Consider the following 27,246-nt stretch of genomic DNA (forward strand, 5'->3'; position numbering starts at 1 on the left):
TTAAAAAAAAACTGGACTCTACAGGAACAAAGAGAACAATAAAGAATGGATATATGAACACGTTTATTAAAGCTTTGAAGTGAAAAATAAAATCAATTTAAAAATGATTTACAAATCCATCTTCTTGCTTTTTTTTTAGAGAAAGTAATCAGATACAGCAATTCAGAGTATGGAATTTAAACACTGACCAGACATCTAAATAAAGAGTGCAGTCAGCTACAGAGGTCCAGACAATTTTCACACGTTCATCTCGGTCCGACTGTTGTAGAAAATTCCTCAGCCAAACATAAATGAAAGCAGAACATTATCCACAATCGAACCGAATTGTTCAAATCCAGTGTATTGAAATCAAATAATTTATTGCTTTAAATTGGACAGTCACAGCTTTTCATTCCTCCCAGTTTTCTATTCAGCACCCGCCCCAAGGTTCCACAGGTCCCCAATGCTCCCCGCAGCATCAAATGAATTGTCTTTCCTCATGAATCAATTGGAACAGCAAGTCTTAGAAAGCTATTTACTTGAGAAGCTTAAGGCTGACACAAATCCTGTCGCAACATCCAGCTGCAGAGATTGATTGTTGGCCGAGTTAAAAATTGTAATGTTCCCTCCTTTCCTCTCCTGCACATTTACCCCCACTTCCTTGTCCAAAGCCTCACTCCACATCCCAGTTTGGTCAGTGAGCTCCCCTCAGATGAGAGCTCTGATCTAGAGTGCATGGTTCATATGATTTGGTATCTCAGCATTTTTATGCAGAATGTGCTGAGGGGATGCTGCCCATGTATGGAAGGTTTGAGTTAGGAAGGAAGACTGGATAGAGCTGGGATATTTTTCACTGGAGCATAGGGGGTTGATAGGCGTTGCAGAAGTTTAGAAAATCATGAGAGGTATAGATAGAGTTAATGGTAATTGTCGTTTCCCCAGGATGGGGGATTTCAGAGACCAGGGGGCACATTTTTAAGGTGAGAGGAGAAAGATTTTAAAAAGATATAAAAGACACATTTTTATGCAGAAGTTGGAATGAACTTCCTGAGGAAGTGATAGATGCAAGCACAATGGCAACATTAAAAAGACATTTGGATAGATACATGAATAAGTGTTTGGAGGGATATGGGCCAGGAGCAGGCAGGATTATGTTGGGCATGGACTACTGTATGATGCTATAACAACTGACAGTGTAGTTTAACTGAATCATTCAGCTACAATGTAATTTTGATTTACCACACGTAAATATTTATCAAACCAAACATTTTGTTTTCTGAAATGCAAATTATGCCTATTTCAGAGGCAGCCAGCATGAGAAATAAGAAACTTTTTTTTAAAAAAAGGTGGAAATAGTTTATTTCAAAAATGAGAACTTCTGAAAAATGGTCCAGGAACTTGTACATGACAATTACTGCAAAATACAAGAAAACAAATCTCATTAAGCAACATAATCTCTACATAAAATGCACCAAGTTCCAAAAGAAGAAAGAAATTAAGAGGATGGAAGAAAAGAAGGGAGAATGTTAATGTGAAGAAAACAGGCAGAAATTTACATTGAGGCACTATTTATTTTTTCAACAATGATAGAAATCAGTGAATTGGTTCTGGGGCAATCATACAACATATATCAGTCTTCACCTTCGTATCCAAGGCCAATTACCTATTTGCAACAGTCATCTTCAACCACGTTCAAAAATGGACAGATTAACATACTCAACAGTTTAAACTGATGGGTTAGTGAGCATCACACACTCACTCCCCATGCACTTCAGCTTTGTGTGCACTACACCCAGAACAGCACAAAAGGTGTGCTGTTATTTTTAAGGAAATCTCTCACAAAAAAAAGGTATCAGTGGTACAGGTAATGGATTAAAGAACCTATATCCTTGTCCTTTAGTGTAACAGTGCCCATTTAGTATACACTCCACAATCCACACAGCTCCTCTACATATCCTTTCGAAAAGAACATGTGTGAAATGTCAAAGCACAAAAACATCTTCTCTGGGAGATTAGTTAGCATAAAGACTGCTACATAACAACCCACTTTCCAATCAGATGGCTTGGTCAAAGTCGTCAGTAAACCAACCAGGTTTTCAGACCGAGCCAGACATCTGAAATGAAGCCTTTTCATCACGCAATTCTGATTCCTACCTCACGTTGAGAAAACTAGGACTGTTAATCTTAACAACATGAACTGGAGAACTGTAGAGAAATGGTGCCTCTGAATTGGTGCATATCGACACAATAGGAGGCATAAAAATCCCGGGGTGAGTAGACCTTAGTTGACTGGATTAATAGGAATCAATTTGCCCATCTTGTGTGTTATTTTTCCAGAAAGAGGGATTCCCAAGCAAGGGAATTGACTTCCAGGGGAAATAGTGTGTGACAGGTTATTGCCTTGAAAGAGAAGGAATCACATCTAATTATCATTCAAGCCTTTTCCAACATCAGTACTCTTGATGACAAGGTTCAAACAGTGGGGAACAGTTCAATCAAAAGAAGAGAGCCGAAGTAGTCAGCTGTAATTAGATTAGCATGATTTAGCAAACAATAAGCATAGCATGTGTGTTGGAAGCAGCAAATGGAGATACTGCCTGTTGAAGACGGGACAATGGCCTCAGCTTTTACAGCAGTTTCCATGTGGAGAGCCATTATTCTGCCTTGAACAACCCACCGACAAGTCACCAAGTTGCTGGCAGCAGTGAATCATAAATGTCCAAACTTCCAATATCGATGACTGAACGGGCAAGACCGGATCTCTGAATAAAGCAATCAACTTGGCTTTCCCTTCCAGCAGTTCAAGAATGAGGTGTCCTAAAGTTTATAACACTCAAACTCAGAAGGATGGCCTACATTATAAGTAGTACTTCGGTCTACTAGATTAATATGAACAGACCTGGACTCTGGTATCACAGCAGTTTCTTCAACTGCAAAACTTAGTGAATGCAATCCTATCGGGTCAAGCCCAAACTGTACTGTTGCCAACAGTGGAACATAGCAATGGCCACACTCATTTTCCTACGCGAATAGAAATGAGGAGAGAGAGAAACAAAAAGCCCTGATTATGTAATTAAATTTCCACCCAATATCTGTCCATCCACAAAAAGCAGCAAAGTTCAAAACTTTAAAAATAATAACAATTTGGATGTAGTCAATGTGGCAGTCAATAACAAGAGACTCAGCAGAATCATGGTACAAATATTTACAACTGCCTCCAAACATTCAAGGATCAGGAGCAGCTGCACAAATGGAACACCAACCTTCTTATAACCAAATTGAAACAGGACACCATCCTGCCCCAAACCCTACAGTAACATGTAAACAGCGATTCCTACATCCTGCTCCTGCAATAACTGATATGACCAAACCCAATGCTTCTGATCACAACAAATGGCGGCCAATAAATTATAGTGCCGAGAACATTACAAGAAAATCAGAGCACTTAGTTGCTCTGCAGTGTTGCCCTCCCAAAGTCAGAGTCACTCAGTTACAACCAGAGATGTATAAATAATTAACTCTTGTTTCGCCTATCCTTACAACCAAGTCTGAAAACACAGTAAAGCATTACTCATACCTCCATGATCACAGCCAGCCATGTCAAGGCTGCCCTGCACACTTAAGGATGGCTCAAATCAAAAAAGGTCACATAAAAGCTGGACTAATTAAACCTTGGAGAGAAGTTCACAGGACATTGTTGGGTACTTCGTTTCAAAAACTAATATTAGAGAATGGATTTTTAAACAGCTCAACTATAGATCAGGCAAGGAATACAGACCTTAGCGTGCTTAAATACTGCCTAACTCCACTTTGAATACTCTCGTACTGAAGCTTTCAGAGCTTTGGTGTGATGAAAAGAGAATTGATTGACAATGGCTTTAACAAGATACTGGGGTCAAAGAGGCAACAAAGCAGTCAACTCAAATTGGAAAGAGTTGCCTTTTTATCAGTCAGGGCACCTTTCCAAAATCACACCTGGCAAACAGACTATCCATTACTTTATAATCTCCATTTGGAAAGAAAAACTTGCATTCATATAGGATCTTTGAAAATCTCAGGATACCCCAAAGCACTTTACAGCCACTGTTTTGTAGGAAGCACTGCATATCACAGAAGTTGGGAAAGGGGAAGAAATTGGATAAAATCCGACAAGCCCAGGGCTTGAATTGCGTAATTGAAAACGTGCTTTTGGCTAATCAGCCTCCTCTGTTTTTAAACCAATTGAACCCAGGTCATTGTGATCACGGCCTATACCAGTTTCTTGGCCTCAAAGAAGCTTTTCAGGTGCCTCATCTGCCAGATGCCAGTCAGAATGAGGATCAGTGTTTGCACGATGGACCACCACAGGACTCGCTGATTGGTGCTCTCACTGGTTACTCGGAAGCGCTCCTCACGATACTGGAACAGAAAAAATGTTGAGGATACTCATGTACCTTGCAGCAGTCTTGCATTGTACCAAGTTGCATAATTGACTTTCTCTGCTTTATTTCCACAGACCCTGCCAGACCTGCTGAGTTTGTTTTTGTTAGATATTTTGAATATTTTGTTAAACAATACAGCACGGTGGCTCAGTGGTTAGCACCGTGCCAGGGGCCAGGGTTCAATTCCACCCTCTGACGACTGTCTGTGTGGAGTTTGCACATTCTCCCCAGGTCCGCATGGGTTTCCTCTGTGTGCTCCGGTTTCTTCCCACAGTCCAAAAATGGGCACCTTAGCTGGACTGACCATGCTCATAGTGTCCATTGATGTGTGTGCTAGGTGGATTAGCCAGGGGAAATACAGGGTTACTGGGATAGGGTAGAGGGGTTGGGTCTGGGTGGGATGCTCTTCAGTGGGCTCGATTGTGGCCTGTTTCCACACCTTAGGGATTCTATGATGATCAAAAGCAGTTAACAGTAATCAAATGCTTCTGAGCCCCATATGAACAATTTCAAACAGTATAGTGTAGTACTAAGCTAAACCTATTGACACTCTACTTTTCCAATGAGTTTTACTGCAGCATTTAACCCATGTACACCTGCTTGGTTTCTTACTTACCTACTAACCCTTAAGTTCCCACCCTCTTCCTCACAGTAATTCTCTCACTTTCTATTTTGGTCATTCCTTTCCTTCCCTTCAGTAATTACATTCCCACCCATCATTTATCCAAAAAGCTATGTCCTTACCTCCCACCTACACAAACAGGTAAGCCCTAGTCATCCTCCTCTCTCTCCTCACTCACCCGCTGGTAGTTCTGCTCTTTCTGGATTTGTTCCACCTGTTCAATGAGTTGTCTGACACGAAGTTGGAGCTCTGACAGTTTGTCCTTCGCTGCAATCTCAACGTAATCATTGGCATGTTCACCAACTTGGATGTCCAAGTGAACCCGCTGCAGAGAGAAAATTAATTACTCGGTGCGCAATAACTTATGTACTCAACTAAAACTGGCAGCATCCTGATTGACTTGAGTTAACATCATTAAAATAAAGGTATTGAGACAGACATTTAGGACCACAAGGCTACATTTCAATGCTCCTTTACTTACTAAACAATGGATTGGGATTAAAAAGGGGTGTGCTAGAAGGCTAGAGTTACACTGACAAAAAAAAAAGGACAGCTGAAATATAACATAAAAAGACTTTGAAATATTCAATACTAATGTGAAGTTCTAGTCAAACAAACCCAGGTCCATTTAAGATCATCAGTCTGATTTATTTTCCTTTTCCTTTCTCTTCTCACTAAGTTAAAAACAAAACCATAAGAAACATTTCATATCTTGGGCAAACATCTTAAAACAAAGAACTTTAATTTTTTTTCAATAGCTAAATTGTGAATTGCAGGAAGCATGGAGCTGTTGGACAACATTTCAAAGTAGCTTATCTGGCAATCAAATATGGTCACCAAAATACTTCCATATTTTCATACCCAGAGGGTTCAACAGCCTCTCTATCCTCCCTGTGGAAGACTTTTGAATGCAATGCATCTGAAGTAAAAACATATTATCCAACTCCAGCCCACTTCAGGAAATCCAAATATTGAGGATGAGGTGAATGATACAGAACTAAAATTAAAGTTAACAGTAACATATTCGTTGGGATCTTAGAAATAAGAACTAGGAGCAGTAGGCGGCGATCTGGCCCCTCGAGCCTGCTTCCCCATTCAATAAGGTCATGGCTGAACTTTTCGTGGCCTCAGCTCCATTTACCTGCCCTCTCACCCGTAACCTTGAATTCCTTCATTGTTCTACCATAGCTTTAAAAACATTTACTGAAGTAGGGTCAACTACTTCACTGAGCAAAGAATTCTGCAGATTCACAACCTTCTGGGTGAATAAGTTCCTTCTCAATTCAGTCCTAAATCTGCTCCCCTTGATTTTGAGGCTATTCCCTCTTGCCCTAGTTTCACCTGCCAGTGGAAACATCCTCTCTACGCCTATCTTATCGATTCCCTTCATAATTTTATATGTTTCCATAAGATCCTCCCTCAATCTTCTAAATTACAATGAATATAATCCCAGTTTACTCAGTCTCTCTTCATAAGCCAACCCCCTCAACTCCGGAATCAACCTAGTGAACCTCCTCTACAACCCCTCCAGTGCCAGTACATCCTTTCTCAGGTAAGGAGATCAAAACTGCACACAGTACTCCAAATGTGGCCTCACCAGCACCCTACACAACCTCCCTGCTTTTAAAATCAATCCCTTTGGCAATGAAAGACAAAATTCCCAAGGTCCCTCTGCACAGCAGCTTGCTGCAACTTTTTACCATTCAAATAATACTCCTCATTACTGTATTTCCTACCAAAGTGGATGACTTCACATTTATTAACATCTTCTCAAAACTCATTAACATTGAATTCCATCTGTCAGACCTTTGCCCACGGTCGTATCTGTCAGGGAAGACTAAACAGACTGAGGCCCTTTTCACTTTAAAAGTCTAAGCCATAACCTAAAAGATGATGAAATTGTAATTTGGTTTAATCTAGTAATTGTAGAAAAGTTGATTCCATTTGTAAGAAGTTACAAAACTAAGTTCCATAATATAAGGTAGTCACAAATAAACCCATTAGGGTTTACCCATGAAGTTATGAGAAACTGCACTTGGTCAATAGGATCAGAGGACTTTTTTTTTAATTCATTCATGGGATGGGGTTATGAGTCAGAGGTAAATATAGGGTGGGGGAATGGGTCTGGGTGGGTTACTTTTCACAGCGATTGGTGTGGACTTGTTGGGCCGAAGGGCCTGTTCCCACACTGGAGGGATTCTAATTCTAATTACCTAGCTCTCTGGATTAACAGTGCAGCCATAATACCATGAGACCATTGCCTCCCCAACTCAAAACAGAGGGAGCTGGAAATGTGTTGCTGGAAAAGCGCAGCAGGTCAGGCAGCATCCAGGGAACAGGAGAATCGATGTTTCGGGCATAAGCCCTTCTTCAGGAATGAGGAAAGTTTGTCCAGCAGGCTAAGATAGAAGGTAGGGAGGAGGGACTTGGGGGAGGGGCGTCAGAAATGTGATAGGTGGAAAGAGGTCAAGGTGAGGGTGATAGGTCAGACTGGGGTGGGGGCGGACAGGTCGGGAAGAAGATTGCAGGTTAGGAAGGTGGTGCTGAATTCGATGGATTTGACTGAGACAGGGTGGGGGGAGGGGAAATGAGGAAACTGGTGAAATCCGAGTTCATCCCTTGTGGTTGGAGGGTTCCTAGGCGGAAGATGAGGCGTTCTTCCTCCAACCGTCGTTTTGTTGTGGTCGGTCGATGGAGGAGTCCAAAGACCTGCATATCCTTGGTGGAGTGGGAGGGGGAATTGAAATGTTGAGCTACAGGGTGGTTGGGTTGGTTGGTCCGGGTGTCCCAGAGGTGTTCTCTGAAACGCTCCGCAAGTAGCCGGCCTGTCTCCCCAATATAGAGGAGGCCACATCGGGTGCAGAGGATGCAATAGATGATGCGTGTGGAGGTGCAGGTGAATCTGTGGCGGATATGGAAGTTTCCTTTGGGGCCTTGGAGGGAGGTGAGGGTGGAGGTGTGGGCGCAAGTCTTGCACCTCCTGCGGTTGCAGGGGAAGGTGCCGGGAGTGGAGGTTGGGTTGGTGGGGGGTGTGGATCTGACGAGGGAGTCACGGAGGGAGTGGTCTTTACGGAATGCTGATAGGAGAGGGGAGGGACCCGATGTGGCCTCCTCTATATTGGGGAGACAGGCCGGCTACTTGCGGAGCGTTTCAGAGAACACCTCTGGGACACCCGGGACCAACCAACCCAACCACCCTGTAGCTCAACATTTCAATTCCCCCTCCCATTCCACCAAGGATATGCAGGTCTTTGGACTCCTCCATCATCAGACCACAACAAAACGACGGTTGGAGGAAGAACGCCTCATCTTCCGCCTAAGAACCCTCCAACCACAAGGGATGAACTCGGATTTCACCAGTTTCCTCATTTCCCCTCCCCCCACCCTGTCTCAGTCAAATCCATCGAATTCAGCACCACCTTCCTAACCTGCAATCTTCTTCCCGACCTGTCCGCCCCCACCCCAGTTTGACCTATCACCCTCACCTTGACCTCTTTCCACCTATCACATTTCCGACGCCCCTCCCCCAAGTCCCTCCTCCCTACCTTTTATCTTAGCCTGCTGGACAAACTTTCCTCATTCCTGAAGAAGGGCTAATGCCCGAAACGTCGATTCTCCTGTTCCCTGGATGCTGCCTGACCTGCTGCGCTTTTCCAGCAACACATTTCCAGCTCTGATCTCCAGCATCTGCAGACCTCACTTTCTCCTCAAAACAGAGGGAGGCTCAGCATAGACCAGTTGGGTCAAATAAGTACTTTCTGCATTGTAAATTCATAGCAAAGTTTTCACAATCAATAGTCATGACTAATTTTATGCTTCGTTCCCAAAGATACTGCTTTACGCTAATAAATTATTTCCTTACCAGCATTCCTGATGCAAAGAGTGAGAGTTTGGTGGAATTGGAGTGTAGACAAATCTGGTGCTCTCCAGGAATATGGGAGGTAAATGTAAATCTTCCCTCAGAAGCATACTGCCTTGATAGAATGACCTACACAACAAAAGGGAGACATGAAAGCATTAGTTATGTATTTGATGTTACCTATACTCTTCTCTTTTTATACCTCTAATCTGTACGTTATTCTAATCTTGACATATAAGACTATAAGGCCATAAGGCCATTCGGCCCATTAAGTCCACTCCACCATTCAATCATGGCTGATGGGCATTTCAACTCCACTTACCCGCATTCTCCCCGTAGCCCTTGATTCCTTGTGACATCAAGAATTTATCAATCTCTGCCTTGAAGACATTTAGCGTCCCGGCCTCCACTGTAGTCTGCGGCAATGAATTCCACAGGCCCACCACTCTCTGGCTGAAGAAATGTCTCCGCATTTCGGTTCTGAATTTACCCCCTCTAACTCTAAGGCTGTGCCCACGGGTCCTAGTCTCCTCACCGAACGGAAACAATTTCCTAGCATCCACCCTCTCCAAGCCATGTATTATCTTGTAAGTTTCTATTAGATCTCCCCTTAATCTTCTAAACTCCAATGAGTACAATCCCAGGATCCTCAGCCGTTCCTCATATGTTAAGACCTACCATTCCAGGGATCATCCGTGTGAATCTCCGCTGGACACGTTCCAGTGCCAGTATGTCCCTCCTGAGGTGTGGGGACCAAAACTGGACACAGTACTCCAAATGGGGCCGAACCACAGCTTTATAAAGTCTCAGTACCACATCACTGCTTTTATATTCCAACCCTCTTGAGATAAATGACAACATTGCATTCGCTTTCTTAATCATGGACTCAACCTGCATGTTTACCTTTAGAGAGTCCTCAACTAGCACTCCCAGATCCCTTTGTACTTTGGCTTTATGAATTTTCTCACTGTTTAGAAAGTAGTCCATGCTTGTATTCTTTTTTCCAAAGTGCAATACCTCGCATTTGCTCACGTTGAATTCCATCAGCCATTTCCTGCACCACTCTCCCAAACTGTCTAAATCCTTCTGCAGCCTCCCCACTTCCTCAGTACTACCTGCCTGTCCACCTAACTTTGTATCATCGGCAAACTTCGCTAGAATGCCCCCAGTCCCTTCATCCAGATCATTAATATATAACGTGAACAGCTGCGGCCCCAACACTGAACCCTGCGGGACACCGCTTGTCACCGGCTGCCATTCTGAAAAAGAACCTTTTATCCAAACTCTCTACCTTCTGTCAGACAGCCAATCCTCAATCCATACCAGTAGTTCACCTCGAACAACATAGGCCCTCACCTTGCTCAGCAGCCTCCCATGTGGCACCTTATCAAAGGCCTTTTGGTAGTCTAGGTAGACTCCACACAATCAATCAGTCGCCTGAGGCGGGAATTGAACCCGGATCTCTGGCACTGTGAGGCAACAGTGCTAACCACTGTGCCACCTTGCCGCCCCTGTTTTAAACGGACATGTTATTTTTTAAGCTGCGACCATGACTGCCAGCTCTGGGACTTAAGGCATTGATGAATTGCTACAAGGCCTTTCTTATATGCTGCACATGGCTGCCATTGTGCGCTGACGGTCACGGAAAGTTTATAAAGTGGTGGATCAAGTACCAAAACAACCTTGGATAGCGTTGAACTTGTGTTGCTGAAGTTGCATGTGTATGGGCAAGTGAGGAGCATTCCATCTCTCTTCTGTTCTCTGCCTTTAGTTAGTGGACACGCTCTGCAGAGCTCCCAGACTCTGTCCTTCTCTTATAGAGTGTTTACACATTGAATGCGGTTACATTTCTGGTCACTGGTATGATGTTGACATTTGGGAGTTCAGGAAAGGTAATGCTCACACAGGTATTCTTTTCAACAATTTCACCTGTGGTATGCCAGTGTGAAAATTATACCATACTATCCACAGGAACAATAACCATCATGGGGATATTAAGGCAGTTGGTTATGCCTCTACTTACAGAAGTAATATAGCAAACAGAAACCTTCCTCCAGTTTTATGCTGAATCAAACATAACTTTGAATTAAATTAGGTACAAAATACATAATTTCCCAACATCATTGTTTACACAAGCAAAATATTAATTTAAAAAGTGACTTAGCTTGGAAATAAAGTCTTAAAATAATTAGATAGTGCACTTGAAGCGAGCAAATAAACAGGCTTGGTTCTCTGATCTTGAATATGTCATACCTTTTCATCAGGATCCTTCACCTCTACAAACATTCCTAGTCCTGGAGGAGAAGGCAGGTACTCCTCCCTCTGTTTGTCATACATCAGAGTTTTATAATTACCTACAAACAACAGAAACTGATTAGTTCCATTCATTCTAGGTTACCGTTGGTCAATGGGCAGCAGCTTGTCAGATAGAACAGGAGAAGAAACCAAGATCCAAAACAGTGTACCTTGCTTAAACAGAAATGGCAAGTGCAGGCGAAACTCAGCAAGTCTGGTAGCACTATGAAGTGAGAAACAGAGTTTCAAGTCATGACCTTACTGGTGTAGGGCCTGATGAAGGGTTTATGGCCGAAAAGTCAATTCTCCTGCTCCTTGGATGCTGCCTGACCTGCTGTGCTTTCCCAGCACTACACTCTCGAATCTGATCTCCAACATCTGCAGTCCTCACTTTCTCTTTACTGGTGTAAACAGTTAAAAAGCTGGAGTAACAGCAAAATAGATTATTACTTGAATGGTAAAAAGTTGCAGCATGCTGCTGTGCAGAGGGACCTTGGTGCCCTTATGCATGAATCACAAAAGGTTGGTCTGCAGGTACAACAGGTAATTAGGAAGGCAAATGGAATTTTGCCCTTCGTTGCCAAAGGGATTGAGTTTAAACGCAGAGAGGTTATGTTAGAGCAGTCCAAGGTGCTGGTGAGGCCACACCTGGAGTACTGTGTACAGATTTGGTCTCCTTACTTAAGGAAGGACGTAAAGGTATACAATCATTTATCCAAAATGCTCGGGACCAGCTGGCTTTCGGAATTCAGAATTTCGGAATTAGTGACAGCTCAACGGTGAAATTTTTTAAAAAATCTTACCGAACAGTAGACTCACTGAGTAACAGGCCTTGAGACAGAATTGAGGCCTGCCAGTGCTGGGCCACACCCTCCTCCACATCCCATCTGAGTGACATGCATCAAATGGGTGTGGAGTTGGGTGCCAAACAACCTTGTTAAGGAGATATAAACTTCACAAAAAAAACCTCTGGATTTTGGAGCTTTTTGGATTTCAGATGAAGGGTTGTCTACCTGTACTGGCACTGGAGGGGGTGCAGAGGAGGTTCACTAGGTTGATTCCTGAATTGAGGGAGTTGGCTTATGAGGAGAGGCTGAATAGATTGGGATTATATTCATTGGAATTTAGAAGAATGAGGGGAGGGGATCTTATAGAAACATATAAAACGATGAAAGGAATAGATAAAGTAGAAATAGAGAGGATGTTTCCACTGCTAGGTGAGACTAGGACAAGAGGGCATGGCTGAAAATGTGTTGCTGGAAAAGCGCAGCAGGTCAGGCTGCATCCAGGGAACAGGAGAATCGACGTTTCGGGCATAAGCCCTTCTCCGAAACGTCGATTCTCCTGTTCCCTGGATGCTGCCTGACCTGCTGCGCTTTTCCAGCAACACATTTTCAGCTCTGAATTCCAGCACCTGCAGACCTCACTTTCTCCTCAAGAGGGCATGGCCTCAAGATTAGAGGAAGCAGGTTTAGACCTGAACTGAGAAGGTTGTTAATCTGTGGAATTCCTTCCACAGGGAAGTAGTCGACACTACTTCAGTAATCGCTTTAAAGCTAAGATAGGTACTTTTTTAGAAAAATAAAGGAATTAAGCTATATGGTGAAAACGTGGCTAAGTGGAGCCGAGTCCACAAAAAGATCTTATTCAGTGGCAGACGGCCTACCCCTGCTCCTAGTTCTTATGATTGGGGGAGGCTGTTTGCAGGTAAAGGGACATCTGGCAAGTGGACGCTTTCAAAAGCAAGATAACAAGTGTTCAAGGAACAATATGTTCTTTACTAGTGTGAAGAGCAAGGCTGGCAGGAGTAGAAAACACCGAATGACTGCAGGCATTGAGGCACTGGTGAACAGAAAGAAGGAAATATACGTCAGATATAGATAAGTGGGATTGAGTAAATCCTTTGAGTTTAGAGGGTGTAGGAGCACACTTAAAAGGGAATTGAAGAGGGCAAGGTGGAGGGGCAAGGTGGAGGGGCAAGGTGGAGGGGCAAGGTGGAGGGGCAAGGTAGCTTTGGCAGATAAGGTTAAGGAGAATCCAAAGAGCTGTGCATATATTAATGGCAAAAGAGTAAGTTGTTATGAAGATCTGGGTATACTTTAAAAGAAGTTAAAGCAGCAGAACTACCGGACACAGCACCAAGTGTTCTCAATGAGGCAACAACGTAACACTTGCTCAAACAACACGATTAGCTCGTTGCCTGGAGACAAAAACAAATTCGAATTCGGCCAATCAGTTTAAATTATACCCCAAAAATATCAAACTCCAACCCAGTTTGAATTGAGCATGTTGACAATCTTAAAAGCCAATGACACAATCCGATGCTCTGCGGTAAAAGACCGGGAAAATTGGAATATTGCATGCAATTCTGGTCTCCTTCCTATCGGAAAGATGTTGTGAAACCTGAAAAGGGTTCAGAAAAGATTTACAAGGATGTTCCCAAGATTGGAGGATTTGAGCTACGGAGAGGCTGAACAGGCGGGGACTGTTTTCCTTGGAGCGTCGGTGAGTTTAGAGAGGTTTACAAAATCATGAGGGGCATGGATAAGATAAATAGACAAAGTCTTTTCCCTGGGGTGGGGAGTCCAGAACTAGAGGGTATAGGTTTAGGGTGAGAGATATGAGAGACACCTAAGGGGCAACTTTTCACGCAGAGGGTAGTGTGTGTATGGAATGAGCTACCAGAGGAAGTGGTGGAGGCTGGTACAATTACATTTAAAAGTCATTTGGATGGATATATGAATAGGAAGGGTTTGGAGGGATATGGGTCGGGTGCTGGCAGGTGGGACTAGATTGGGTTGGGATATCTGGTCGGCATGGACGGGTTGGACTGAAGGTTTTGTTTCCGTGCTGTACATCTCTATGACTGTAACAGGTGAGGAGGAGAACTGCCAAGCTCAGCATGTAAACAGGCCACCTAAAAAATAGCTCTCTTAAAAAGGTACCTTTTCGATCAGTAACCTGTGACTCAGAAGTTCCTAAGAAAAAGAAAAGACAACATAGGAAGATGCGAACAGAAGAACAAAAACTGCCTGGTTTTGAGATAAGAAGGGTGGTTTTGTAAATCTTAATTGGAAGTTTTATCAGACCAGTATCATAGAAGGGAAAGTAAAAGTTGGGTTAGAGGAAGAAATTGTAAATAATGGTTAGTTAATTATTCTCTGTTATACTTTAAGAAATAAAGTTATTAATTTTTACTTTAAATAGTTCTTGGCCATTCACATTTTTACAGATTACTGCGCGGGATAAATCTTTTTAGTGTTGCTAGTTTTAAATGAAGCAGGAGGATTTATCCCATGTCGTAACAAACGAGAGAGAGGGTCCCTTGAAGACTAACGAGATTATTTATGTGTGGAAATACAGGAGATGTGTGAGATCCTAAATGAATATTGCGTGTCAGTGTCTCTTAAAGGTAGATAAATCTTTGGGACCTGACTGATGCAACATCGAGGGCTGAAGGGCCTGTACTGCGCTGTTATGTTCTATGATGAAGTGTATCCAGGACATTGTGGGAAGCTAGGGAAGAAACTGTAGGGCCCCTAGTGGAGATATTGGTATCATTGACAGCCACTGGTGAGGTGCTGGAAGACTGGGGTGTGGCTAATGCTGTGCCATTATTTAAGAAAAGCTGCAAAGAAAAGCAGGGAAATACAGACAGTTGAACCTGACATCAGTAGTGGGTAAATTGGAGGGATTCTGAAAGAGGGGGCAAGGACTGATTAGGGATAGTTAACATGGCTTTGTGCATGGGAAATTATGTCTCACTAACTTGATTGAGTTTTTTTGAAGAGATGACCAAGATGTTTGATGAAGGCAGAGTGGTAGACATGGTCTACATGGATTTTAGCAAGGCCTTTGACAAGGTTCCACGTGGTAGGGTGGTCATTAAGATTAGGTTTCATGGGATCCAGGAAGAGCTAGCCAATTGAATACAAAATTGACTGGATGGTAGGAGACAAAGTGGTAGAACAGGTTTGTTGTTCAGACTGGAGGCCTGTGACCAGTGGTGTGCCACAAAGATTGATGCTGGGTCCATTGCTGTTTGTCATTCGTATAAGCAGTTAGTGTGAGAATATGGAAGGTATGGTTAGTAAGTTTGCGGATGACACCAAAATTGGTGGTATAGTGGAGAATGAAGAAGGTGATCTAAGAGTACAATGGGATCTTGATGAACGGGGCCAGTGGGCTGAGGCATGGCAAATGGAGTTTAATTTATTTAAAAGCGAAGTGTTGCGTTTTGTTAAGACAAACCAAGGCAGGACTTACACAATTAATGGTAAGGCCCTGGGAAATATTGTCAAACAGGGAGGCCCCAGGATACAGATACATAGTTCTTTAAAAGTGGAGTCACTGGTATACAGCGTAGTGAAGCTGGTGTTTGGCATGCTTGCTTCTGTCAGTCAGAGCACTAAGTACAGGAGTTGAGTTGTCATGTTACGACTGTGTGAGACATTGGTAAGGCCACATTTGGGGTACTGTGTACAATTCTGGTTGCCCTGCTATAGGAAGGGTGTTGCTAAACTGGAAAGGGTAAAAAAAAAGATTTACAAGGATGTTACCAAGACTGGAGGGTTTGATGATAAGGAGAGGCTGGGACATTTTGTCCCTGGAGCATAGAAGACTGAGGAGTGACCTTATAGAGATTTAGAAAATTATGAGGGGTACAGATAACTCCCTATATAACTCTGCAGGACCTTATCCATTTTTTTAACCTATGTCATTAGACCAATGTGTTTCTTTCTCCTTTATTCATTCAAAGGATGAGGGTGCTCCTGGCGAGGCAATTTATTGCCCAGCCCTAATTGCCTGGGAGGTGGTTAAGAGTCAGTCACATTTAGAGTTACATGCAGGCAGTGGTTAGGATGGCAGTTTCCTTACCTAAAGGACATTAGTGAACCAGATGGTTTGTTCCCAACAATCGACAATGGATTCATGATCATGATTAGACTCTTAGTTCCAGAATTTTTAAAATTGAATTCAAATCCCACTATTCGAGCCGGGGTGCCCAGAACATTATCTGGGTCTCTGGATTAACAGCCCAGGGATGCTATCACTAGGCTATCACCTCTTCCAGTGTTTTGAAAATTTGTTGCAACTGTTCAGAAACATCCTTGACCCTGGCACCAGGGAGGCAACATGCCATCTTGGAAACTCGCTCATAGCTACAGAAATCTGTCTGTGCCCCTGCCTAGAAAGCCCCCTATCACAACTGCTCACTTGGACTTTGCCATACCCTGCTTTACAGCAGAGCCAGTCGCGTCTAAGATCTGGCTGCTGCTGCCTATTCACGTGTTATTCACCTAGACTCACTCAGATCTAACCAGCAGCACCTCGATCACAAAGTAGCCCCTTACAGAAGTGGCCAGAACAAGACACAGCACCGCCTCCTCTCACACTTGAGCTCAACTCCCAGCATTTGCACTCTCTTGCCTGTCGCACTTTTTCACAGCCCATAAACCGGATAGCCATAAGACAGAATGGGTCATCAGCAGAAGGGCAGCAGATGCATGTGAGCACCAACACCTTCAAGTTTATTTATAAGCCATGCATCATCCAAACTTGGAACTGCAATACCATCTTCACCAAAATAAGACCAAAATCCTGGCACTCACTTACCAGCTGCATTGTCAATGTACCTGCACCTGATGGACTGCAGCGATTAAAGGCAGCCAGGCAATTCATTGTTCAGGAGATCACTAGGCACAGACATGAAACAAAACTGAAAACTTCCTGCTCTGGATACAGCAGGCAGTGGTTTCATCTGCCACAAGCCTGAAGAGCTGAGTACCTGATTTTTCCTTCTGATAAGTCCTGCATCTCTGCCGAGGGGTGTGCAGAGGTCTTCTGCAAGCATAACTACTTTCCTTAGTACTGGGCTAAAAGAGCACCATGCTTTTGGAAATACTGTATGCAAAAATGGGATGTGCACCCAGAGTTGATAAGGAGCCATAAAGGAATTCATTTATTGTCCTGTTTGTAATTTTGATGCAGTTACTGCAAACTATAACACTTTGCAAGACTTAGTGCCAAACACGCTGTTTAATAGAGGAGATCTACAACTCTCATAAACAGCACAACCTGAAGATTTTTTTTTTAGAAAAGAGTTCTACAAACATTGGAAATTCTTACCCTTGTGAGAAGATTTCCCCACACTTGCAAGATTTCAGCGACTGCACTGAGAACAAAATGCACTCTCAGGAACATTCATTTCTGCACAGCACGGAAATGCCAAATCAACAGATTACAGAACCATGATAAAAGTGATGAAAGGAAGTGGCTCACTGAAAGAGAAAAGTAGATGGCCACCCCTAGTAACAGATGTACCACCTGGTTGAGATTTGACTAAACCAAAATAAATATCTGACTAAAGGATTTGGTTGTTATCACACTATGGGTGCTTGCTGTTCTCCCCTGGAAAACTACAGTGATTACACTTTAATATCTCACACTGAGGATTTTTATTGAAGAGTTAAATTGCTCTGCTGACCTGCAGGAAATTGGATGTCCTGAGGCTAGAGTAGTATGCCTCTGACTTACAGGTAGATTGTCAGGAAATCACATTCCCATCTCTTTGGCATTGAAAGCCATTTCCTAGTTATTCAGAAGCCATTTACATTGTCATCTCTTACTATTTACATTTTCATCCCCTATTCAGAAATCAATAAGAAATCAATAATCAATAGGAATTTGACTACTCCCCTATAGTTACAAAAAAAATCGAGTTGCAACAGATTTGACCATTAAGGGATGATGTGCATTACACTGTTTGAGGATGAAGTGGACACTGCACTGTGCCTTGAGTGGCATGTGACTGTGGGTTGTCTTGTAGGCATCACTAACTGTGATGTAAAAATTTTGTATAAAGGAAGGACCGGGTTTCCTTTGTTCAGAGAGAGCTTTGACACAACTCTGCAAGCCCTGCGAGGTGTATGTTAAAAGTTCCTCCAGAAAGTTTGTACTGTACTGTGCTTAATAAAATTTTGCTTGTTCACAGAAGTTGGTGTGTAAGTGTTGCTTCAAGTTTTAGATTAGATTAGATTAGATTACAGTGTGGAAACAGGCCCTTCGGCCCAACAAGTCCACACCGACCCGCTGAAGCGAAACCCACCCATACCACTACATTTACCCCTTATCTAACACTACGGGCAATTTAGTACGGCCAATTCACCTGACCCTGCACATCTTTGGATTGTGGGAGGAAACCGGAGCACCCGGAGGAAACCCATGCAGACACGGGGAGAACGTGCAAACTCCACACAGTCAGTCGCCTGAGGCGGGAATTGAACCCGGGTCTCTGGCGCTGTGAGGCAGCAGTGCTAACCACTGTGCCACCGTGCCGCCCACTAAGTGTGTAAGGACTTCAGGAAATTAGAACTTAACAAATGGATGAAAGCCTACTTGTTCCAAGATGCCAAGAAAATTTACAAGTCTCTCTTTTTAATGCATTGCAAATTTGCAAAATGCAAAGTGATGTGAAAATGAAGCACCATCAGCACTACCACACAAGTATGTTTCATAGACACAATGTAATCTCCAGATGACCAATAAAATGGCTGGTTAAAGGAGTGCCAAAACTCATGGTAAAGACTTCCATTCCCCTCTTACAAATGCTTTTTTCAAGAGTTTTGATTTTTCCCTTCACCATCTTACAAAGAGAATTTTATCGATAAAACATTAAAGCAAACTTTAAAGCTTTGCTGAGGTATCTTTTTGTCCACCTAACTCTAATGCACTTTGGAAAGGAAAACAAATCCCAGAGTCGGTATTTTCAATGCAAACAGGATAAAAGGGTTAGTTTTTCCAGTTTATCCAAACTCAAACACTGAAGATTGATAAAGTCAATTTACAGCTCTAAAATATGGAAAAAGAGGCACATTGACCAATGGATGAGTAATATGGTCTTATTCATATCTCCCAATGCAAGAGCCATGGACAAATCTAAAGCAGGGGTTAAGGCAGCATATTAATGAACATGTAACAGTGCTAAATGGCACAGGGTGAAGTACCCATCAATGAATTTCACTATCGTTAAAAATTCTTTCGTAGGATGTAGACATTAGTGACAAGCTCAGAATCTGCTGCCCATCCCAAGCTATCCCCAAGCTGAGTGGTTGGACAGACCATCTGTCAAAAGCCAACCACGTTGCAGGTTCCGAAAACACATATGGGCCAGACCTGATAAGAATGGCAGATTTCCATCCCTAAAATGACATCAGTGAACCAGATAAATTTTAACAGAAGGAAAATTGGAGCAGCCAGCCACAAACAGGCTTCAAACTGTGAATTCTGAAATTTTTCAGAGCAAGGTGGAGAGGCAAAAGGCAAAATTGCCATAAAAAAGAACCTTGATGGGTAGAGGTTCAGGTCAATAGTCGAGTAAGGAGAGGGACAAGAAAACTACAGAGTTTAAGTAACATAGGTTAGAACTAATGGTGCAAGTACAGTGAGATTTCAAAACAGCGACAAACTTAACCCTGCCACTCTGCAGAAACAAATCTTGGTATTTTAAAATAAGAGTATATAGTAGGGTTATGGATGAGTTAAGAGCAAACAGGGGAAGAGGGCAGACGTTTAGCAAAGACAGTACTGGAGTCATGTCTGCAGTTGACAAAACCATGTGGGTGATGGGAATGAGGTACAGAAAAGGGTAGGCAGTACAACACAAATAAATGCAGGCAGTCCTTGAGGTGGAAAGGATACATTCTGAAAGATCAGCTCAAATGCAAAATGTACATAATTTCTGCAAGTATTCTGGTTAGGTTTGTGTCATACCATGATTGGCTTGGAAACAGTTTGGGGCAGAAGCTAAAGTGTACAGCTACAAAGGACTAGACAGGAAGAAACCACAGACAAGATTCTGAACAATTAGCAACACAAAGGCAATCAAAGGATCAAGAGAACTGGGAAAATAAGAGAGTTGGCTGCCATCACAGGACTTTGGAAGCTGAGGTAAAAACAATGACTGCAGATGCTGGAAACCAGATTCTGGATTAGTGGTGCTGGAAGAGCACAGCAGTTCAGGCACCATCCAAGGAGCAGTAAAATCGACATTTCGGGCAAAAGCCCTTCATCAGGAATAAAGGCAGAGAGCCTGAAGCGTGGAGAGATAATCTAGAGGAGCTAGTCTGTACTGTTTGTCCTGTTGGGGTCCAAACTCTGCTGGTATAAAGGTGGTCCAGAGTCCGTGTAGGATGTGTTGGTTACAGAGGCAGGCACTGAGGAAACAAATGTGGCTGTGGTAGAGTTTGTTTCAGGACATGGTTGAAGAGCTTCAGGGCAGAGGAAATGACCTGGGATTTGCAATGGGAGAGGGACGCCATGAGATTTTTGTAGAGAGAGGAGGAAAACTTCTTCAACGCAGGCATCCTTGCAAGAGGATTCGCAGTATGTTTAAAATCAACTAGGTAAAAACAATGACTGCAGATGCTGGAAATCAGATTCTGGATTGGTGGTGCCGGAAGAGCACAGCAGTTCAGGCAGCATCCAAGGAGCTGTAAAATCGACGTTTCAGGCAAAAGCCCTTAATCAGGAATAAAGGCAGAGAGCCTGAAGCGTGGAGAGATAAGCTAGAGGAGAATTGACCATGCTAAATTGCCCATAGCATTCAGGGTTGTGTAACACTAGGTGCAGGGGTTTTGGAAGCTGATCCCATTTAAAGTGGATGTCATCAAGGGTCATCACGCAAACGAACACAAAAGGGTCAAGACAACTGAACTGTATTCAATACATCAAGGTCCTCAGGAGACCTCAAATGACAATGCAGGGGCTGGAAGCAGTATTTGCTGCAGATGTTTAAAGAGATTCATGCAAGGCAGCCCAGCTGAATCAGAGGATGATGCCAAGCTGAACAAATAAAAAGTAGTTGGGGGGGATATCAGATTTCTTATAGGACTTAGTTCAAATCTATTTAAGTGGTGCAAGGTAAACAGAAGGTGGACTGGAATGACAGAGATACAAGCAAAGTTACATATTCAAGTCCTTAAATTGAAAAGGGTTATGATTAACACATTTGAATCAATGGAGTAAAATGAGAAGTTTTGAAGCAAAGAGGGAAAAACATTTGCAACGTTAATAGCATGAAAGCCTACAAGGAGAGTCAGAATTGTGCAGGAAGGAAGCAAGGGGGGAAAAAAACATGCAGACAAGAGAGAGAGGAGGAGTTAATTCTGAAGTTGATGACTCAAATAGATGAGCCATCACTTCAAGATTTTCCTGGACTCTGCAGAAATTAAATATTGATCTCTGTGATCAACCAAGGGAAAATTAAATCAAAAGTTTGCTCTCTCATTTCTTCCGTTCGATTCAATTTACTTGTCAGAGAATTACTGAAGATGGGGGACCTGGCTCTTTTATCGAGCATGGCAGTTGGAGACAAGAAATCACAGAAGGAAACTTGCAGGTATACATCCAGAGTTAGCAATCCCAGACTGGAGTAGGTAGGAGATTAGAGGTACTATCCTAAATACCCAAGTTACTGTCCTTTGAATCTGAGTATTTTTCCCCTCATTCTAGTCCACATATGACAGCAATAAAACGCACGATTTTTCCCTTTCAACTCCAGGCGTCAATCCTTTATGATTTGGAGACTAAAGCTGATTTTGCACTCTTTCTCATAGTTTAAAGGATAACCATAATTATACGGTGATACTTTTTTAGAATAGATTAGATTAGATTAGATTACTTTACAGTGTGGAAACAGGCCCTTCGGCCCAACAAGTCCACACCGCCCCACCGAAGCGCAAACCACCCATACCCCTACCCCTACATTTACCCCTTACCTAACACTATGGGCAATTTAGCATGGCCAATTCACCTGACCTGCACATCTTTGGCCTGTGGGAGGAAACCGGAGCACCCGGAGGAAACCCACGCAGACACAGGGAGAATGTGCAAACTCCACACAGTCAGTCGCCTGAGGCGGGAATTGAACCCGGATCTCTGGCGCTGCGAGGCAGCAGTGCTAACCACTGTGCCACCGTGCCGCCCACTTCATAAGATTAATCTTCACCAAAGAACTGGAGGACTGTGACCAGTGGTGTGCCACAAGGATCGGTGCTGGATCCACTGCTTTTCATCATTTACATAAATGATTTGGATGTGAGCATAGGAGGTATAGTTAATAAGTTTGCAGATGACACCAAAATTGGAGGTGCAGTGGATAGCAAAGAAGGTTACCTCAGAGTACAATGGGATCTTGACCAGATGAGCCAATGGGCTTAGGAGTGGCAGATGAGAGTTTAAATTAGATAAATGGGAGGTGCTGCATTTTGCAAAGGCAAATCAGGGCAGGACTTATACACTTAATGGTAAGGTCCTAGTGGGTGTTGCTGAACAAAGAGACCTTGGAATGCAGATTCACAGCTCCTTGAAAGTGGAGTTGAGGGTAGATAGGATAGTAAAGGTGACATTTGGTATGCTTTCCTTTATTGCACACAGTATTGAGGAGAGGAGTTGGGAGGTCACGTTATGGCTGTACAGGACATTGGTTGGGCCACTTTTCGAATATTGCTTGCAATTCTGGTCTCCCTCCTATCAGAAAAATGTTGCGAAGCTTGAATGGGTTAAGAAAATATCTACAAGAATGTTGCCAGAGTTGGGACGATTTTAGTTACAGGGAGAGACTGAACAGACTAGAACTGTTTTCCCTGGAGTGTCAGAGGCTGAAGGGTGACCTTATAGAGGTTTATAAAATCATGAGGAGCATAGGTAGGGTAAATAGGCAAAGTCTTTTCCCTGGGGCAGGGGACTCCAGAAGTAGAGGGCATAAGTTTAGGATGAGAGGGACTTAAAAAGGACTTAAGGGACAACTTTTTCATGCAGAGGGTGGCGTGTGTGTGGAATGAGGTGCAAGAGGAAGTGGTGGAGGCTGGTACAATTACAGCATTTAAAAGGCATCTGGATGGGTATATGAATAGGAAGGGTTTAAAGGGATATGGGCCGGGTGCTGGCAAATGGGACTAGATTAGGTTAGGATATCTGGTCGGAATGGACAAATTAAACCGAAAGGTCTGTTTCAGTGCTGTACATCTCAGTGACTGTACGACTGTGTGTAGGAGTCTTAGTGAATGATTTGAGCGGACCTCAAAGACTCAGTGTCACCCAGCGGAGAAAGGATATAGACTCACCAATAAAAAAGGATAGCACAGTGTTTTAGTGGTTAGCACTGCTGCTTCACAGAACCAGGGACCTGGTTCTATTCCAACTTCTGACAACTGTGGCTGTAGAGTTTGCGCATTCACCCCGTGTCTGTGTGGGTTTCCTCCCACCATCCAAAGATGTTCAGGTTAGGTGAATTGACATGCTAAATTGCCCATTGCATTCAGAGATGAGTAACACTAGGTGCATTAGTCAGGGGTAAATATAGGACTATAAGGTAGGGGAACAGGCTGGGTAGGTTACTCTTCAGAGGGTCGGTGTGGACTTGTTGAGCCAACGGGCCTGTTCCCACTCTGTAGCGATTCGATAAAAAACTGTACATTTTGATTGCTGTAAACAAACCCATTCCACTCCTTTGGTTACCAGAACCACACCAAGATCCCTCCTCTCATGTTGACTTGTCCAATTGCTTCCTCCCATCACACAATTCCACAATTCAAAAACACTCCCAGCCGGCCCACCCAAAGTGTCTTGTTTTATTTAAGAGTGGTTTACTCTCCCCAAAACATTCATGCATTTAAAAAAAAGGAACAATGCAGATACTGTCACTATAATATCAGTCCATCGAATTACAAACTGAACTATTACAGGAAAATTATTTTTAAAATATTAATATACTGCAACTCATTCAGGGAAGTTCAATGCAGAAACCTAATGACCTCACCAATCCTTACGATCAAATTACAGAAAGAACTGCAGATGCTCAAAATCAGAATTTTGTCTGAACCAGGGGCAATGGATTCGAAATATTAACTCTGCTGTCAGACCTGCTGAGTATTCCCCTCCCCAATTACAGATCCTGGTTTGGTTCAGAATATCACTGTACAATGAATAAAAGCTAATCTCCCCCTTCCTCAACCTGACCTTGAAAGCTCAACCTGTCACCTGGCATTAACAAGCATCCACTGTTCCATGCAAGTGGAGTCAGGGCAGGAACAGGAGTCATAGAGATGCACAGGAGGGTAACAGACCCTTCGGTCGAGCTCGCCCATGCCAACCAGATATTCTAAATTAATTTAGTCCCATTTGCCATATCTCTCTATCCTTTCCTATTCATGTACCTATTTGGATGCCTTTTAGATGCTGTAATGTACCAGCTGCCACCACATTCTCTGACAGCTCATTCTATACACGCACCAACCTCTGCATGAAAAAGTTCTCCCATAGGTCTCTTTTAATTCTTTGCCCTCTCACCTTAAAGCTATGGCCTTTAATTATGACTCCCTTACCTGGGAAAAATAAACAAAAAGAACTGCAGATCATTGTACATCAGAAACAGAAATTGCTGGAAAAGTTCAGCACATCTGTGGAGAGAACTCAGAGTTAATGTTTCAGGTCCAGCGACCCTTCCTCAGAACCACAGGAAAAAGTCTTGACTACTCACCCTACACATGCCCCTCGTGATTTTATAAATATCGCCAAGGTCACCCCTCAGGCTCTGACGCTTCAGGAAAAACAGCCCATGTCTATTCAGCCTCTCCCTGTAGTTCAAACCCTCCAACCCTGGCAACATCCTTGTACAAAGTCAAAATTCACACAACACCAGGTTACAGTCCAACAGGATTTATTTGAAACCGCAAGCTTTCACAGCCCGCTCAGGCAGATAGTGAGTGATAATACATGGGGACACAGAATTTATAAGATCAAAAGGTCATACAACGGAATGGCAGGGGCTCCAAAAGCTTGCAGTTTCAAAGAAAGTTCTGGGAGCATAGCCCCGTATCATAGAGATGTACAGCATGGAAACACTCATCGGTCCAACCCATCCAAGCTGACCAGATATCCCAAACCAATCTAGTCCAACCTGCCAGCACCCGGTCCATATCCCTCCAAATCCTTCCTATTCATATACCCATCCAAATGCCTTTTAAATGCTGTAATTGTACCAGCCTCCATCACTTCCTCTGGCAGCTCATTCCACACACGTACCACCCTCTGCATGAAAAAGTTGCCCCTTAGGTCCCTTTTATATCTTTCCCCTCTCACCCTAAACCTATGCCCTCTAGTTCTGGACTCCCCGACCCGAGGAAAAAGGAACCTATCCATGCCCCTCGAGTTCTGACTCTGTCCACCCCATCCTGGTAAATCTCTCCTGAGCACTTTCTTTGGAAAGCTGGCAGAATCAGAAACCGCTGGGAAATTAAAAACTCAGCATCTGTGCGGAGAGGAGAGAGACTGCAGATTTAATGAATCGGGGGCTTTCCTTCAGAACGAAACCCTGATTTGCAGTGGCTGCAGATGATTTCCCTGCCGTTGGATCTGAGGGACTGCTGACAGGGTGAGGCCCCTAGGCCAGGCCCTGACTGACTAGTAACGTGTCAATCTGACTCAGTGTGAGAGCACAGTCTCTCCTTTCCGCTTACCGATGACCATGGTCTCGTCGGGTATCTCCTCGATGAAGCATTTCTTCTCGGTCTCGCCTATGTGGAAGTAAAGGCCGGAACATAACGTAGCCGCCAACTGCAGCACGGTCAAACCGCGCACCCACTCTCCCGCCGCCATCTTGCACCTGACCGCCACCTCCTTCCCTCAAGCACCCGCCTCACCACGCCTGCGCACAACCGGCCGCGGCTGGACAGGTGGAGGATGTGCGCGTGCGTCCAACCGGCCGCACGCCCCCCTCGCACACCAGTGCGCAAGCGTGCAGCCGGCAGCCGGTGAGGGAGGTCGTGCGCATGCGCCTGACCGGTTACTCTCCCGCCGCCTTGGAGGCTATTGCGCAAGCGTACAGCCAGCAGCCGGTGGGCAGGCCATGCTCATGCGCTTGACCGGCCGCTTTCTCCACCTCGGACGCTAGTGCGCAAGCGTATGGCCGGCTGCCCGAGGTGAGAGGCCGTGCTCATGCGCCTGACCGGCTGCTGAACCTGACAACGCTGCGCCCGCGCGTAGCCTGGGCCATTCGGACATCACTGCGCATGCGGCAGCCTCTGTGCCACGTCCTCCTTACACCGACGTCTCTGATTGGACGGCTGCGCACGACCCTCGTGCCGGTTGGTCGACGGCACGTCCTTCGTTGTGATTGGTTATTAGTGCCAGGCGGTTTGTCTCCCCCCTCAGGGGGGATGGGGTAAGTTCAGGCACCTGGTCCATCCCCAAATTAACTTTAATTGTCAGAGGCTGAACTGGGCTTGCCCTTGTTAGCAATCACATAAATAAAAGATAGACCTGGAGAGAAAAGAAACTTAAGATGCTGGAAACCTGAAACAAAAAGCAGGAATTGCTGGGCAAACTCTCAACAGGTCCAGCAGCATCTGTGGAGAAAATCATAGAGTCCAACCACCCCATTCCAACCATAATGGGTGGCAGACTTACTCAGGAGTTAGCATTGCTTCCTCACAGTGCCAGGGACCTGGGTTTAATTCCACCCTCAGGTGACCGTCTGTGTGGAGTATCCTCTGGGTTTCCTCCCACAGTCCAAAGGTACGCAGGTTAGGTGGATTGGCCATGGCATGCAGGGTTACAGGTGGATCTGGGTGGTATGCTCTTCATTCAGTGTGAACTTGATGGACCAAAAAGCCTGGTTCCACACATAGTAGGGATTCTATCATAAATTCAAACTGAACAAGTCCCACCTGTCTGCGCTCATATCCCTCCAAACCTCAACATGACATCCCAACTCCTGTACTTTTGAGCAATGAAGGCAAACATGCTAAATACCTTCTTAGACACCCCACCTCTCTCTTGAGAGGGAAACAGAGTTAACCTTTCAGGTCTAGAGACCCGTCTTCAGATCAGTTCTGAAGAAGGGTCACCAGCCTGAAAACATTAATTCTGCTTTCTCTCCACAGATGCTCTCAGACCTGCATAACTTTTTCCAGCAGTGTCTGGAGATCTGAAACAGACAAAAACAAATTGCTGGAGAAACTCAGCCAGTCTGGCAGCATCTGTGGGGAGAAAATGGAGTTAATGTTTCC

At 44.0% G+C, this 27,246-nt stretch overlaps 1 protein-coding gene across 1 annotated transcript; it reads right to left on the reverse strand.

Annotated features, from left to right (window-relative positions):
• Positions 1 to 44: 44 nt before the first annotated feature.
• Positions 45 to 25,849, reverse strand: LOC122556871 (transmembrane emp24 domain-containing protein 9-like). Its single transcript, XM_087995499.1, has 5 exons — positions 25,696 to 25,849; positions 11,135 to 11,235; positions 8,885 to 9,010; positions 5,201 to 5,347; positions 45 to 4,377 (listed from the first exon to the last, which is right to left on the reverse strand). The coding sequence occupies exons 1-5, from the start codon at positions 25,832 to 25,834 to the stop codon at positions 4,228 to 4,230; spliced, it is 663 nt and encodes a 220-aa protein (XP_087851625.1). The 5' UTR covers positions 25,835 to 25,849; the 3' UTR covers positions 45 to 4,227.
• Between the last annotated feature and the right edge of the window lie 1,397 nt (positions 25,850 to 27,246).

This window comes from Chiloscyllium plagiosum, unplaced genomic scaffold (genome assembly GCF_037043375.1).
Source record: "Chiloscyllium plagiosum isolate Xiang-an unplaced genomic scaffold, Cpla_swu_hap1 HiC_scaffold_16, whole genome shotgun sequence".
Lineage (NCBI taxonomy): Eukaryota > Metazoa > Chordata > Chondrichthyes > Orectolobiformes > Hemiscylliidae > Chiloscyllium > Chiloscyllium plagiosum.

Coding starts and splice junctions, on each gene's coding strand:
- LOC122556871 (XM_087995499.1), bottom strand. CDS start 25,834: ATGGCGGCGGGAGAGTGGGTGCGCGGTTTGACCGTGCTGCAGTTGGCG. Junction 9,011..11,134: donor TGAAGGATCCTGATGAAAAG/GTATGACATATT, acceptor TTTGTTGTGTAG/GTCATTCTATCAAGGCAGTA. Junction 5,348..8,884: donor TCTTTGCATCAGGAATGCTG/GTAAGGAAATAA, acceptor TTCTCTCTGCAG/CGGGTTCACTTGGACATCCA.